This window comes from Parus major, chromosome 1A, assembly GCF_001522545.3.
Source record: "Parus major isolate Abel chromosome 1A, Parus_major1.1, whole genome shotgun sequence".
NCBI lineage: Eukaryota > Metazoa > Chordata > Aves > Passeriformes > Paridae > Parus > Parus major.
In genome coordinates, this window is record NC_031773.1 from 21,489,942 (window position 1) to 21,506,456 (window position 16,515).

At 39.0% G+C, this 16,515-nt stretch overlaps 1 protein-coding gene across 6 annotated transcripts in view; it reads right to left on the minus strand.

The window, feature by feature from the left end:
* Positions 1-7,562: 7,562 nt before the first annotated feature.
* Positions 7,563-16,515, minus strand: part of CPED1 (cadherin like and PC-esterase domain containing 1) — a 164,101-nt gene continuing 155,148 nt past the window's right edge. For all 6 annotated transcript variants that reach the window (XM_033514493.1, XM_033514494.1, XM_033514495.1 and 3 more), the window contains 3 exons: positions 16,310-16,397; positions 14,315-14,461; positions 7,563-10,700 (listed from right to left, as the gene is read on the minus strand). In XM_033514493.1, coding sequence (XP_033370384.1) covers positions 10,473-10,700; positions 14,315-14,461; positions 16,310-16,397 — 463 coding nt within the window. In that variant the 3' untranslated portion in view covers positions 7,563-10,472. The remainder of the gene's footprint in view (positions 10,701-14,314; positions 14,462-16,309; positions 16,398-16,515) is intronic.

Genomic DNA, 16,515 nt, shown 5'->3' on the forward strand with positions numbered 1-16,515 from the left:
TAAAAATTACTTGTACTCCTGTAGAAATTGGTGAAGGCAAAAACTAATGAAGCATAGCTCAAAGGAAAGCCTAAATACAAAATTTTAAGTGAATAATATGTATTCAAAATGGAAAGAAACATATTCTCAGATCTGATGATAAAATGTTCAGAGCTTTCAAATATTCCATATGGTCTCTATTTTATATCTGTTGCTACTTTCAAGGAATAAATGACACTATGTGTACAAATAATGTATAAATAAAGCAGAAAAATAAATGTCTGGTGAATGAAGCTATATCAGACTATATTTTCATATTATATAAACAGTAAGTGTCTACTGGGTCAGATCCCTGCTGAAATATTGGAGGACAAAGATTCATTGTATTATTTGTGGCTATAGAAGGGCTGTATATTAACTTTAAATTTACCTGCCTTACAAAAATAAGCAAACGGGTTTAAAAAAATATAATCAGATGTTAAACTACTCCCTAGCTGCAGAATCTGTCACTTACAGAAAGTGGCCAGAAACTATGGAAATAGCTTTTTTATAGAAGCTTTAAGACTCTTAAAGCTGTATGCTGAGGTGATGTGTTACAAGGGGGACTGCTTTACAATACGACTCCTGAGACCACTTATGCATGTGTGAGTGTGAGAGTTGGTGCAACTTACTCACCAAATCCCAAATCTGCCCTGTTACGGGAATACAGCTCCACCTATTTAAATCAGGGGTCTCCACCTCAACAAAACAAATCTTCCCTTCCTTCACTACACCGTCCCTGTATTAGAATCAGATAAAAAGGAAGACATGGCTGTGTAAATACACAATTTAATTTTGTCTATACAGGCACAGGGGGTGGAAGATAAATGGACAGGTAGGATACATTTCTATGAAAATAAGATTTTGATGAAATTCATTAGGTGGAGAATAAAATGAGGGAGATGAAGGAAAAGATGGATCTTGTAAGCAAAAATGAAAAACTGAAATGTATTCCCACCTTATTTTAGTTTTTGACTTACAATTTTTGCTTCTAACAGGTTTCAGTTATGCAGTGTAAACACAGGCACATTGTCTTGCTCACAAAGCCTTCACTACTTGTCCCAAATAAAGCTGATGGAGATTACAGCTTCACCAGCTGAGAACTGGACACTAGTCAGCAGGCTAAGGTGATGGGTGGAGATTGTAAAACGAGGTTGGTCACTTGTTCCTAGACAGAGGAGGTGGAAAGGGAGATGTAGAATTAAGGAAAAATGATGGAAGTGGAAAAGAAAGGCCCAAGATTTTAGCAAGGAATATTCAAAGAAAGGCAGGAAAAGGAAAAGACAGGGAATGCTTTTGTAGGAGGGTGAAAATTATTTGTTTTCAGGATTCATCAAGATGTACCAGGAGACTCCATGAATTCCTTGAAAGCAGTCATATTCATAAAGCGTATGCACCTAAGTAAAGCAAATCTGAAGAACTTTGGGCTTCAGAGGTTTATAATTTTCTGATCATCTAGAGGGCCTTGTTGGGGATCTTTTGAAACAAAAATATAACCAGTTGGAAAACGGAGTCTAGACATGAACAGGTTCACATATTGTACCTATGTGCAAGACACAGCATTATCTGCATTCTTGGCTAGACAGCCATAAAATATTTACGGATCCAGGAAGCAGATGCATTGATTGCAATTGAACATGTGAGCATAGCAGGGCATTTCCTTAGGTGTTTTCATAACAGTTGTCTCTAAATTTGTCACAAATAACCTGGAAGGAGATGGAGAATTTCTGCTGGATTTCTATATTTTCTTATAAAGTAATAAGATATCATGTATGAACAAGACAGGATTGGACCTCAGATTCCTATTTCAGCTTGCACTGCCATTCATATTGGTGTGTGATGAGAAAAATTCCCCAAATATTTCTTTTGAAACAAAAAAAAAAAAAAAGTCAAGGTCCTTCAATATTAGTTGGTGAAAGATTTGAAGACTCAAATCCCTATTTAAAATCTACCAGTGTTGTGTCATAGCATTTTTACAGGAGCCCTTGTAAATCAAGCCTTGATTTTTCTTTCATTTTATATTGCAGTGCGCTGCCACTTGGACATTAGCCATACTTTTCACTTCAACAACTTCTCTGTGGCTGAATTACTGTCAAACCCTTAAATATTCTATATTTGAGACTTTTCTCCTCAGATCTTCTGTTCTCTGTGTAGAAAGCCTTTGCTTAGCAGAGGTAATGACAGCCTTGAACCAGGCAACAAATAGTGAGGCGTTTTCACTTACAAATATCCCAGAAAGTGTGTGGTCAGGATGATGGAAAGGGACAGGACCATACCAGCTTCCCCAAGCCCCAAAATGAGGCAAATACCTCAATATGGTGGACAGAGCAAGGCAAATCTTAAATTCCCAAGTGGAATAACCTGGAGGGAATCCACGTCAGGATCTTCTGAACAAGAGTAGCTTTGCTAGGTGTACAAGTGCTGCCCTTGTCTGGCTATGGCAGTCACTTTGCTTGGGCTGTGCTACTGCACTGACTCTTTCCCAGTACCTGCAGGACCATATTCTGTAGTGTTGAGATGGTGGTGCTGTTATTTGGGATTTGAGAGCTTACAGTCAGCTCTGCACCTCTACTGACCTCCCCACTAGCAAAACAGATTGTCTAGTCAAAAGTAGAAACGACTGTGAACTTGAGGGCTGATATTCTGTCCTTCAAGCCTTAGGAAATAATCCAAGTGGCCAGGCTGGAGGAGCATGGAAGATGGCAGATACAAAATGTGGTAATTGCAGCACTGTCTAGACAGACACTCCACTCCAGACTGGCTCCCATGGAGTGATAGATCACTCATTTCAATGACTTGCATCTCTACTGAATTTTAATTAACAGAAGTGGGAGGAGCAGGTGTTAACTTGTTTTATAGATTCATTATAGTCCCTCGGGCTCCCTAGGCACAATTAGATATAGTTGCCAAACATTTAGGTCCTGCTTCTGACCCTTTTCATCTCATTTACGAACTTGTATTTGTACAGGTATTTATTCACATTAAGAATATTACTTTGAAGCCGGGTATTTAAACCCCAGGAGGTGAGGACAAGTCCACTAACAGCACTTCAGTGGATGTAGTTTTTCTGCATCTAACTTGTGGGAAGATTGTCAGTTCCCTCCAGGCTCCAGCTCTCCATTTGCCTTTCCTCTCTAAGAATTCAGGGATGTTACCATTCACTCTTGTAAATGCTATCTCACAGCTGCCCCACTCATCTGGAATTGCACAAGTTAGTTTATACACTACAATTCAAAGAGGTCTCTTCTATACTGTATTGTTTTGAACTAAGTAAGGCAGAGAGCAGTTACATGAACAGCTGCAAGCCACTCACAGAGTGGTGATGTTGGGGGTCTATTTGTGTGTGAGGTGTGGAGGGATTCTTCATAGAGCCAAAATGGGGAAGGTGGCCAAGGTTAGGCTCATTTTTTAATACCTATTAGATATTTTTCCTGCATAATGGTCAGCAGTCCCTAAGTTACTTGGGCTCACAACGCACTTCTGGTACAGAAATATGTGCTAGAAGCTGGAGCCCTCGGATACCAACCAGGCACCCCTCTCTGATATGAATTCTAAACTTGAAAAACAATCTCTACTCTTTCCTGGAGTTAGGTGCCTCTCAGCTTGGCTTTTCTCACAGAAACAGACATTCACCTATCCCTGTTGTAAGGCAGTAGGTGAGATTTGTTCTTCATTTATTACCCAAATGTATATCCCATACTGCTGTGGAATGTTCTGCTCACCTGCAGACTGGCATCCCTCTGATACAGTGCACTGTTAAACATAGAAGCAGCTCCAGGAGCAGGTGTTGAGCATGTTCCATGTTATGCTGGAAAACATCTCCTGGTGATCATAGTGGTGGGCTTGTGATCAAGTTCCTGCAGTAAAGGAGCAGAAGTGGGATGTAAAAACATCTCTTACCTACATAATTAATCCCACAGACACATTGTTGAACTGACATTCTTCTCTCAAATCTTCAGGCACCAATCAGAAAAATCGGAGTTTCTTTAGGTTCCCTTTACAGTAAGCAATATTGTAGAAATTATAGACACCTCTAGAGAATAATTCAGATTTTGGTCTTTCTGTGGTGATTACAAAGAAGCCTAGTGTGACCGCAATCGTAATTACAATGTCTCTATTAAATGCATAAGGTTAAGCAGGAGACCAGGTTTTGGTGCCTCAGAACAGTCTCTGGAAGTCTCTGTCCTTGACTTCCAGGCTGGCCTTGATCCAACAGGCAAGTTTTGAGTATGCCTGCAGGCTCTGCAGTATACATTTCACAGCTGAAGGTGTGTTATTTTGGTAACTCCATCAGAGCTACATTGCTGAATTGTTTTAGAGACCGAGGAGCCCTGCATTAAGAGGTTATTAGACCCTGACTCCTTGTTATTGCACAGAAATGATGCAATGTAGAATTTAGGGAACAGTAGTGGGTGGAGCAGTAAGACCTGTTATGATTTAACCTTTTATCATCAGCCGTAAATCCCCTTGTATGCATGTGTTTTATAAGAACTGGGCAGGACAGTGTCAAAGGATGTTGAAACAGGATTTTACAGTAGCTAATAGATACCATTTGCTATAAAGAGAGCCCAACAAAGGCTGTGAGCTGAAAAAAACACATCTCTCAGTCCACACAAAAAATGTTTAAATTGTAATCACCCCAGTGAAAACTTTAGTAGAACACAACTGTGACTCTCTATTTCAAAGGAAGCCATTTGTGGGCTAGATCATGCTGGGTGCTGCATTATCTAATGGCTTGCACGGTCAGGTTTTCAAGGCTTAAAGTGTTTTCTGTCCTGTTAGGATAAATAGGGATTGGCAGGTTTCTTTGAATACATTGGAGGCATTAGAGCTATCATAACTAAAGCTTTCTGTAAATATAAAGAAACTTTGGAGCTGGCATATGGAAGTAAAGGAAAAATACCATTCAGAAATAATAAAACTTCTCTCATCTGTTACATGATTTGACTACCATCTGGGGAGGCTGCACAATCATTATCAGGCAGAGTAGAAATATTACTTCAAACCTCTTAGTCCCACAGAATTTTAACAGAAATATGGAAGCTGATAATGACAAGAACAAAAGAAAATATAAAAGATGTTTTTGGAACATGGCAAGTGAGAAACTCTGACAAACACAAATCTGGTCTTCCAACCCTCACAATAATCCATATAATTTGTTAACTTAATGGCTCCTGACAACATTAATTTCACATGCTTGATCTGCAGTGAGCTCATCATAACTGCACTGACTTTGTCAAAAGGTGTCTGGGCCATTTTTATTCCTCACTGAAGGATTTTAGTTCTGCAGTCTTGCCTTCACCCAGAGTCTACTCTGCGTCCTCAGAGCAGCACTGGGGCAGGTGGTGCAGGTAGACACTGAGCTGTCTGTTTTAACCACACAGACTGTCACTGCTCGAAACACATCCAAAAAATCACAATATTGAAAACACTGCTGTAGGAATGTAGGAATGTTGTCCCCACGATGAGGTATGGGAGGAAATGCCCACTGCAGCGACTGTGTGAACACACCTCACTCTGTTAGGCAGGAGCATGTAGAGCAGTCCCCCACTTCATTTCAGGCAAGCTAGCAGTGGGGAAAAAAGGTTGTCAAAAGCTGGTAAAATACTTTGGTACTTGAATTTCAGCTGAAAGGGAATGAATCCTGCTCCTCATCAGGGAAGTTCAGTACTAGAGGAAATGAAGGTGCTGCTTTATAAATGCTGTGTTGCATAAAGAGTGCAGTTCAGATTTTATTTAAACATATGCTTGATCTTCATTTCAGGGCTGCTTAGTGTGGTGTCCCTTGCCAAGGCTGCTGAACATGCTTGAGGGATTGCAGGAAGGACTGCTCACAGGTGCAAAGAGCTGGCCAAACAGTCAGAAGAAAAACCACAGAAATGGGAGAAGTCCATCACAACAGAAACTCTTGCTGCAGAAGACCCTGCTGTGACCCCACAGGCTCATCTTGACCACTGCAGTTAATGACCTGAGCAGTTTTCTAGGGCACTTAGCTCCAGGTACTGGCCTAGACTGACATGTAGCACTATTTTTAGGTACAATCTAATCACAGGTGAGTAAGCCTGAGATGCACAGTGTCTTTTTACTGTGTAGTCAGAGTTTTTCTGTTAAATGGATACTGTGAAGGTACCAGCAAATGCTTCAGGGTATGTACCAGCACCAATAAACAGCTATGCCTGCATTTTACACAGACTGTTCTGGTGTTTGGAAGATATACACAGGTAAAAATAGCAGTGGAGTTTGAAAGATGAAATTTTGCTTGGTAAAGGCAAACTCCATGAAGAGGCAAGTGCTTGTGCAAACTAACTTCTTAATACACAGCTGTTTTAAATTCATCAGAGAAAATCACTGCCCTAGATAAGAGGCTTGCTCTACCCCTGCTGTATTCCAGTGCTTTTGAGCTTGAGAAAAACTTATTTTGAAGATTCAGACTGAATCCACAAAAATTGTATCTCAGATTTCCAGAAGCTGCTAGTCTGACAAAACACAAATTTCCAAGGTCACCTGAAAGAAAGGCTGATGTGGAGTAGAGCAGGTGCAGACAGCCAGTGAGGTAAAACAAGCCAGATGCAAAGCTAGCAGGCAAACAAGAAGGTAAGACCATATTTTTCATGTGACCCTACAGAGACTTGTTTAGCAGTTTGAGTCTATGCCAAATAGTTCACTGCACCTCTAAAAATTGCTTTACTTTAAGAGAGTAATCTGAAAGATCCCTGGACTGCAGTCAACTTAATATCACACATATCTGCATCTTCAAAGCATTCTCTTTGGCTCAACATAGCAATAGAATCGTAACTATTAGTGGTTATTTCAACCTTGAGGTAATTTGATGCCTTGCTACCCCACCCACTAAGCAAATAAACTTACTTTGATGTCCCTTTAATGTGTCACAGAAGAGAAAAATAAAGGCCTTGTACTAAACAGTGTGAAAGAGATTATTCTAAAGATTATAATTTTCAAATGAATACAAGGACTAAATGTTGTATTCGTAGTCCATCCTTTCAGCTCCCTGAAATCCAGCAACTCTGATGACAGGGATGATTTGTCAAGGCATTTCCCTACAAAAAGGGAAATACTGTTTATTCCAAAGTCAGTCAGTTATTCCGAAGATATTTATTAGGATGGACTGGATCATGGTGGCCAAGTATCTTGCAAGGCTCTGACCCAATTCACTTCAATATCTATGGAGTTACATGAGAGGTGAGGAGCTGCAACTCACTGGACACTGGAAAAGCAGTGCTAAAGGCATGCAATAATAACTGAGACTACTGCTCTGTATATCAGACTATTTATTTTGCAACTCAGTTCCATCCTTACTCTACCTGTTGCTTAAAGTATACCCTAGTTCTGTTCTAAGCTCCACATGCTGCTGGGCAGACACTGAGCAAGAAACCCCACTTTTCAGAGCACTTGTTCCTCAGCCTAAGTATTTCAATCCTGCCACTAATTCCAGGGCCACTCATGCCTGTATTAGGAGGTGGAACTCAACCTGACAACTAGGTCCTATGCTATTTTAAAGGTAAGCAATGAGACTAAGGTAGATATATGGACTATAGGAACACTTTAATGTTTATTCAGGCAAAATATCACAGCAGATATAATAACTCTAGAGTAAACTGTAGATAGCAACATGTGCTCTCACTGGAATTCAAACACAGTAATCCTTTTATTGTCTTAATCCATAAATTTTAATGCATATGAGCAAGCAATCCTTGCATGTCAATCTCAAATCTCATCTTTCACATTCATAGAGATACTAGATATATTTTAAAGTTAAATAACAAAAATGTAGCTTAGTATCCTTTGTTTATTCCTAAGACTATGTGGATCATACATAGTGTTGGAAAAAGCTTATTCTAAGAACTCGCTTAAATAAAGATCAATTTGCAAATTGTACCAATGACTTTGTACAGACATAATAATGTACATAGACATGTAAAAATAGGAAACACACAGGAAAATATACACTTAATACATTTGAAAAATATTAAGATTTGGAAAACATTAAGACACCTGGGTGTACAGCACATGTAAACCATTTTGTGGTGAAACCAGAACTGATGAATTGCACATTCACTGATATCCACTACAGTATAACAAAGTCAGCTCTTTCTTTTTCATAACTAAGTTGATGCTTCAGCAATAGGTTTTGGCTAAAAAAACCTCACAAAAACCCAGTTAATGCCTTAAAAACATTTATGTACAGAACAAGAACAGTAACAGCATGTGGATTTAAATGAGCTACAAAAAAAAAAATCTTATCAGAAGCAGAACTGTAATACAGCTATCATCGATCATCTTAATACCAAAGACATCTGGCTGTATTTTGCATCTACTAATATCAATGATGATATTCTATCCTTCAGCTTTAAGGTTGTGCAGCCCTGGATTTCCAGACCCAAGAGAATATATTACATCATTTGCATATAATTACATTCTTTAGATAATCATATTGCTCAAAACCAAATGCTGATATTTTCAGTATTTACACACAGCTCCTGACCCATCTTTCATGTAGATCTCCATGCCAGGGAAAACCTTACATTGAAATTTGGGGATATTTTCTGTAAGCAATCAGCAGCATATTATAAAGAAACAGATATAATCATACCATCTCACTAATTTTGTCATTATCTAAATTAGAAGGTTTTTCAATATAGTGAAAGGTGTCTTAAATCAGGAATGCCAGATCCTGTTTTGGAGGATACTCTCTATCATCTAGGATGCCAAACTCCATATTGCAAGAGAATTTCCTATTAAAACTTTACATTTCTTACCTGAAGAAGCACAAATTCACAGAACTATAGCTGGGCATACAGACTGTTTATAGATACAGGATCTTAGGCAAATACTAAATGTTGTGTTGTGAATTGCTAGCCCTACTTCTATACAGGGTAGCCCTCTGTGTGCTACTAAGGCAAGTAAGATGATAATTAGTTCTTTGCTTTGTTTTTTTATTTGTTGAAATTTGTTTATTCCCTGACTTTTTTTGTGACTTCCTTTCCCAAAGCAAAAGCTAGTGAAGCATTATATGTAAAATTGTGACAGAGAAGCACGACACAGAACTCAGCAGACCCCTGGTTAGACTTACACCTGCCTGCTTAAAACACCCTTCTCTAATACTTGGTGGTAGAGTGGTGCCTTGACTGCCTGCTGTGTGACTGGATGAATGAAATTCCATAACTGGATAATCTGTAGGGACAACAGTCCTGTGGGTTGCCACTAGCCTGTCACCCAGCTGCTAATCCTGGACCGTGCACAGTTTCACATCGGGCACCTCAGCTGTGAGTGAGGGGGCTGCCAGCACTCTGGGAGGGGACCAACACACAGCTTCTCCCTGGGGTGTCACCCACAGGTCTGCAAACACTGGGGATGTAGCTGGCCTACAGCATGAAACTGCAGCTCACAGAAGGTCTGAACTGAAACTGGCATTCAGAGAAGGTCCTTGTCTGTGCCAAGCAAGAGATGCTTGCAGTAGATTCTGCTGCCTTTATATCACACACTTCTTATGATAGATAAATTACCAGATCCTGAAATTCTTGTGTGTGCTTTTTTTTTTTTTAATGTTTGTGGTACTGGCTTCACACATTGGCAAGTGTTTTATAAAAAATCATTAAAGAAATGGCACTTCTGTGCAGGAAGAATAAATACTTGATTGGCTTACGGGAGAAGGTAGACACTGAAGCACTTACCTAAACATTCTTCCTGCATATGGACACTCTCCTAAACTAGGACCATAAATAAATTTATGTTAACAAATTCACTATATTTACATGTTACATTGAAACAGTTACAATCAGTCTCAAGTGTAGGTAACCTATCTCCCTATTAGCTTCAGAACATGCAAAAAAATAGAGTAGATATCTGTTCCATCTAAGATACAAAGAAGAGATGTGTTTTCACTAAAAACTGGAGTTCAAAACTGAGTATCATCAGCAAAATGCTAATAGACATTTTCAGATTCTATAAACCAAGTGTTGAAACAGAAAAGGTTTGATATGAAAGGGAAACCCATCCATATAAGATAAAACTCTTTCAAATGGAATGTAGTCAGTTTCTAAATACATTCAAATATTACAGTGTCTATAAATATAAAAATAGATAGTGCTGAAGACCTAAAACAGCTCTTTTGCAAATGTTCAAGAGAATATATGTGTCTTTTTACTATCAATAATACACGCTTGCTTGAGCTACAGCTGTTCTAGTTTTATGCAATCGTTCAAGTACCTTCCCCTCTTCTCTCCTTTGCAACCCTCCATCTTCCACTTCCACACAACAGAGTCACCAGGGCATATCTTAATTTCATAAGGTTTTTGGAAAAAAAACCACACGTCCTGAAGTCTCTTTGTGTGCATGCAGTCAATCAAGGAAGCATATCATAAATCCACAGTGGTCCTTCAATTGTCACTCAGGCAGTGGCACTTCCCTAGCCTCGGTGCTATATCCAAGAGAGGCTATGTGCTGACAAACTCCCTCTTATTTGCACAGAGCCTGCTGAGAAGGATTTCAGAATAAACTTGATTTATTGGACCTCGGACATGATACGGGGACTGAGAATTTGTTGTATAGTCCTGCAGTTGTGATGGTTTGCTTTGACTGCCGAAATATTTCCCCAGCGTATAGTGCCTTGATAACGTCATTGTTATGTGTGGCCTTTCTTCAGAGGGATTGGATTTCACCACCTGCAAAAGAAATGACATATGTGAGTGCTTTCTGCCTGCACCTCGAAAGACAGACACACAGCTGTGTGTGCAGAAATGCTGAGGCAGTTGTCCATGAAGTGGGTCCTAATACTCTTACCTTGAGGTGCAAGTTTCTCATAAACATTATTTTAATGGCCAGCTTCTAATGTTACAAACTCACTAGGAGTAAGATCTTAATTTTTGAAATCTACATGCATAGGCCCATTATACTGAGTCATTTGACTCTGTAATGCCTTTGTGTATTAGACTCTGTTCTCCTCATTAGAGACAATTTACTTAAAACAGTAAAATTCATACTCAACATCTTGTGTGTATACTTTTAGCATGTGAAAAAACAAACTCATGACTGCTCCAAATTGTGGAAAGGTTTCATCTTGCTCTTATACCAAGCACTTGAGGTACATATAATGTGCCTCAGCTATGAGTCCTGTGAAAATGCCTCATTCTGAGGTCTTGATGCAAACCTGACCCAGCCCCATGGTGAGATGAAAACCCTCGTGTGTCGTGTTTCTCCAAGAAGGGAATTATGGTGCAATTTAACACCCTCTCCCTGGGACACCATACAGACAGAACCACAACAGGATTCAGTAACTTAGTGTTGAAGACTGCTTTACCTTGGGCCCTAAAACATGTATAAAGGTCAGGAATTATTGTTTCAACTTGTATGGAATAAAACCATGCTCATGGAACTAACGAGTGAGAAAGTGAAAGGTAAGGTTCTCTGGAGCTTAACAATAGGGAGGGTGATCTCCTCTGAAATGCTGAAGGTCTTGTCTCAGTGAATAGTCAGTTACCAGTGAATAATAAAGTCGCTTGGAGGGAGACAAAACTTTAGAACCTTGCACATATGCAGGACAGAGGACCTCAGCCCTGGCAGGGCAAACCCAGAGAAGACAGAAAATGTGTTTAACTCATTTTTAAGATAGTATGTATATGCCAACTTGATAGCTCTAATGCCCATCAGTTTTCCTGCTACATCAATCACAGCAGACAGTTGAAAAGGCAGAATTTGTTTATTAATGCACATATTTATGCAGAAGCATGTTAGCTTTTAAATATGTAATGTATATTTACTCTCACTGAACAATCAGAATCAACACATATGTGGTGAAGCTCATAATAAAATAAACCATACGAAATTAGGTGTGAGTGAAGAAATAACATGTGCAAATGCTTGAAAGACTGAGAAGAGAGACTGTGAGGGAGCTGCCAGAACTGAAAACAGACCAGGAATTATCCATGTAGAAAATTAATATATCCTCTGATCAATTTCATACAGCTAAGCCAAGGGCTATTATTTGTTTTCATGCAATTACTGTAGGTTCATTTTTCTAAATTAGTGCCTTAGATCTTACAGTTATTTCAAAATGATGCCACCTTGACCCAATCACTCAAACTGCATTCCTGTTAGGCATAATCTCCCAGGAATGCAATTTAATGTTCACCCAGCCACTGGGATTAAGATACAAAAATCCCAAGGTTGCTAATTTCTGTGTAGTGATTATGATTTCACTGCCATTAAAATAGGAAATAAATCTGAATTTAAAAATAGCTTCTGTAATAATTGTATAATGCTGACCAATGTTGATAAGCATTTTTAAAGAATGAGTTAGATAAAAAAAACAAGGTTTCATGTGTGCATAGAACTACAAGTTTGTTGGGCAGTGAGTGCCAGGGTTACGCAAGATATTTTGTCCCAGCTCAGTATAATCTCTTTGAAAGTACAGATCCTTTAGAAATCTGAGCAAAGATTGTAGAGTCTACAGAGATGGAGATTTCTTTGCTAGCAGGGTCAACTGAGACCATCTGAAATGGCTTGATGGGAATGTAAATAATTCTTCAGGCCATTCAGAGGAAATAGATTTCTCTTCAGCCAGCTAGTTGGAACTAAATGAGAGCTGCTGAAGGTATTTCAGTTGTTGTTTTTTGACTGCACAGAATGGCCAGCCCTCCATTCTTGCACAGCCATACTTTAGCTTGGATGGCATTTACAGAGGGGTGACATCTTCTAAGACTTTAGGAATGTCAGTTTTTAAGAGAAAGAAAGTGAAAGTACAAAGCACAAGATTTAATCTGTCTCATCTGGTTTCCGAAAACATGAAAAGTGCTGAGGTTTTACACAGTGTTCTTGGCTCTGTCCTTGGGGGCAAAATGCCATTTTCCTGGTGCAAACTGCTTCAGCACCTAATGAAACTCCACTTGCCAGGATGCAGAAATAAGCTGATGACAAAACTATTAAAACTAATGAAGTAACAAAAGAACTCAAGGACTTTCTTTTTGGTTTCCTCAAGAATCAAGTCTGGTTTTTGGTGCATGATGGATTTTACTGAGCCTATCTATGACTCTTTCAGGCACAATGACCTCTCAAACCTCATTAACAACAGCTCTGTGAGCCAAATTCTCCCCTGATCCTCCCCAGAAACACATACTCTGTTGAGATTCCTTCAGCAGAAAAGCAAGAACAAATCTGCACATGAGCTCATACAAAATGATGGAGGAGTACATGAAAAATGCTGATGACTGATTACGCCCTGCTATTTTTCCACCCAGTTCCATACAAAGCATTTGAAATATTTAATTTTGAAGCTTTCTGTTTCACACATAAGATCTGTGGAAATGGCAAACATCAGCAATGACCCACAAAAACCCCAGCATCTGGGTTCTAGATAAAAAAAGAGTCAATACAGCTCCCTGGGTAAAATGGAGGGAAGCATTTGCTCCATGGGACTATTTATCAATCATGTGAATATCTACTCTGTAATTTACTCCCCCTTTTCCAGCTTCATTTGCACTGAGCTGTGTTTGTGCCTCTCAAGTATTGAGCAGAGTAGAGAGCACTGGTTAACTAACCACACCTGCTGATGTTGGCCCCAAAGCAGGATAGAGGCCGTGGCACTGGCCTGAAAACATGTGAGCTGCTGTGGAGACTGAGTGGAAACCAGCTGTGAAGCTGACACATGGCACATGAGCTCATGTGAGTCTGATAACACTCCCAAAAAATTCTATAGATTTTAGTCAAGAAAGCAGGACTACTGGTGTAAGTGAGAACAAGCAATCAACACTTCTGTTTGTACAGTGGATCACTGTACAAATTACAGATGATTTTTTCTCAGACATAGGAAAACAGAGATATAGCATTAATATTGGTTCTTCAATTTTAAGCTCCATTTTAATTGTATGTATGGTTTGATGTGAGTGTGCTGAGCTGTTTGGTTAGGAATGCATCAGTCCAACACTTGTGAGACTGAATAAAAAAAGAAACTGAGTCCATGCAGAAGCAACAGAGATATATGACATGTAGCAAATAATACAAAGACCTGCAAACTGTGCAACATACTTTTATATGAGTTACCTTTGCAGAAGGGCATGTTTATTTTTGTTTCACCATGCCAGCAGTTCAGCATGTCCTTGGGTGGCCTTGCACTGTGAGCAGTGACAGCCAAATGCTACCACACAAACTACTTTCCCACAAATTGTATTCAAGCCTAACTTTGAGTGACAGATGCTGACCTCACCATATAGCTTCTTGTTTCTAAGATCTGACAGTTAAAATATCTTAAATACCTGGGAGTGATATAAGTGTAAACTATTACCTCATGAAAATGGCAGCCACACTTCCCTTGCAGGAATTCTTTGTAACGTCCCATGGTGATGACAAAGGTGTCAACCACTTCATAGCCCAAATTTTTTGCTGTATCCAGAATAATCAAGTTTTCATTCCACAAGTTTTGTACTTCTGCCTGTGTTCCAGATAAAAAATTGCAATGTGTTGTCAGAAGGACTGTTAAAAGGTTATTGTGTCTTTTGAAAAAAATAGCAAAACTGCATTTTGAATAAACAATTATACTACAGACATGAATTACTATTAATTCACTCTTAACAAAAGCTTCTACTTCAAGACTGATGTAGGGTTTTTTTCAGAAATTATAATTACTTTTCAGTAGATGTGCAGCTTCCTTTATAGGAAGATTTCATGACTGTTTAAAATACAATTCTTGGCTAATGGTTTTTAACATGTACTTCATTAATATGAAGTATAATTTAGAAAAAAGTTCCAGTTATAAAGTTTATCTGTAACAAATGGTGAAACTGCTCCTTTAAAGAAGAATTCAGCTTAAAATGAAATTCATTGAGGCAGTTGCTTAAAAGGGACTATAGGGCCATAGGTATCTTAAATATGGTTATACTGAAGAATGGATTATTATTTCTGAATATACTTCAAGAAGACCAGGAATAGGAAAAAAAGTTAGCCATAAAGTTAGCAAGTCAGTGGATTCAACACGGCAGACAAAAGGCCTTTGGGAGTTGCTGGGGTAATCCTGAAGTATACAAACCACATGGGTAATTTGGCATATGATTCCAGTTATGAAAGGGAAAAAGATGTTGGTTATGTACTGTAGCTGATTTCTGAAGTTTTGTAAATTTAATGAATAAGAAAAAGTCTTAGGAAGCCTTTAACACTCTATCCTTCCCTCATATACCCTGGACTGAAGTTCTTCATCCTAGGATTGAACTTGAACTGAAAACTATGACAGGACCTATGAAAATGTTTCTTCATGTTAATGACAACAATTTCCTTACTTTGTTCTATTTAACACCTCCATATAAATTAAGATTAAGATAAATTGTTTGAATCAATAAGAAGACATTCAGTAGAGACAAGGCAGGTAGGCAGTACTAACTTAGACAGGAAGAATGGGCAAAATCAGACAGGGCAGTCTCTGTGGCAAAGAGAAGGGAGGGAGTAGCAGGAAGTCACACACTGAATACAGCAGTGTGTTATGGTTGCAAAAAGACGTGGGCGCTAGTCCCCAGTGCACAAGGAGTACTGTACGTAATCTCTGAAAGGTAATAATTTTCTCTTTTCAACACCTGGGAATAGCTGGAGCATGACACACAGCACTGGTAGGCATCATTTACTCTGCTCTGCCTTCCAGTGCTTCTCATCCATGCATTTTATGTGTGTTCAATAGAGAATCACTGTACAAACTGCAAACAAAAACAGTGAATTGAGGGAGTTACACAGTGCATTGAAATGAGCACATTTGTTACTCTGAGAGTCTTGGATATGATTTAAACTGATTGTAACATCCAATTAACGTGCAAATAATGCTGGATTCACCAATACATTCCAGCTGCTCTGTAATGTCCTGGCTTCATAGGTGGGTTAAGATAGATTTATTGAGTTGTGCAAGCCAGCCTAGTGAATTGGATCCGGCAGTAACCACGGAGGAAGCCTGGGGAGGCCCTATGCACGATGTAGTATGAGCAGCAATCTGTTTGTCTCCAGCACAATCTCTCAGTTTTGGCAGTAGGATTAATATTGGAGCTTCTTCTGGTTCTTGGGACAGCAGACCAAGCATGGCATCTCAAATGCTCTCTGACTGCAGCAGAATCAATGAAATAAGGAAAGTGGTTTGAATCCCTATTATTACTAAGCAGTATGAGCAAATACAAACAGTAATATTCCTTTGATCCACTTAAAATGTGCTCAGCAGACATTGTAACATATTTTGACCAGACAGCAAAATTAATGATGAAATGACAAGTCTTCCATGAAAAAGCACCCAAAATGTACTGTAGCTTACCTGTGATAGAGAATGGATTCCATCCACTGGAAGGTGAAAGCCCATCCCTATGGATTTGACAATTACCAGGATATTTGATAGATTTTCCCTGTTTTGCAAATTAAAAAACAAAAAAAAAACAAAAAAAACCAAGCATACACTTTTTACTTAAGAGACACATGAAAGGACAATTCAAGTTTTATTTTTTTTCAAAGTCACTTAAGTGC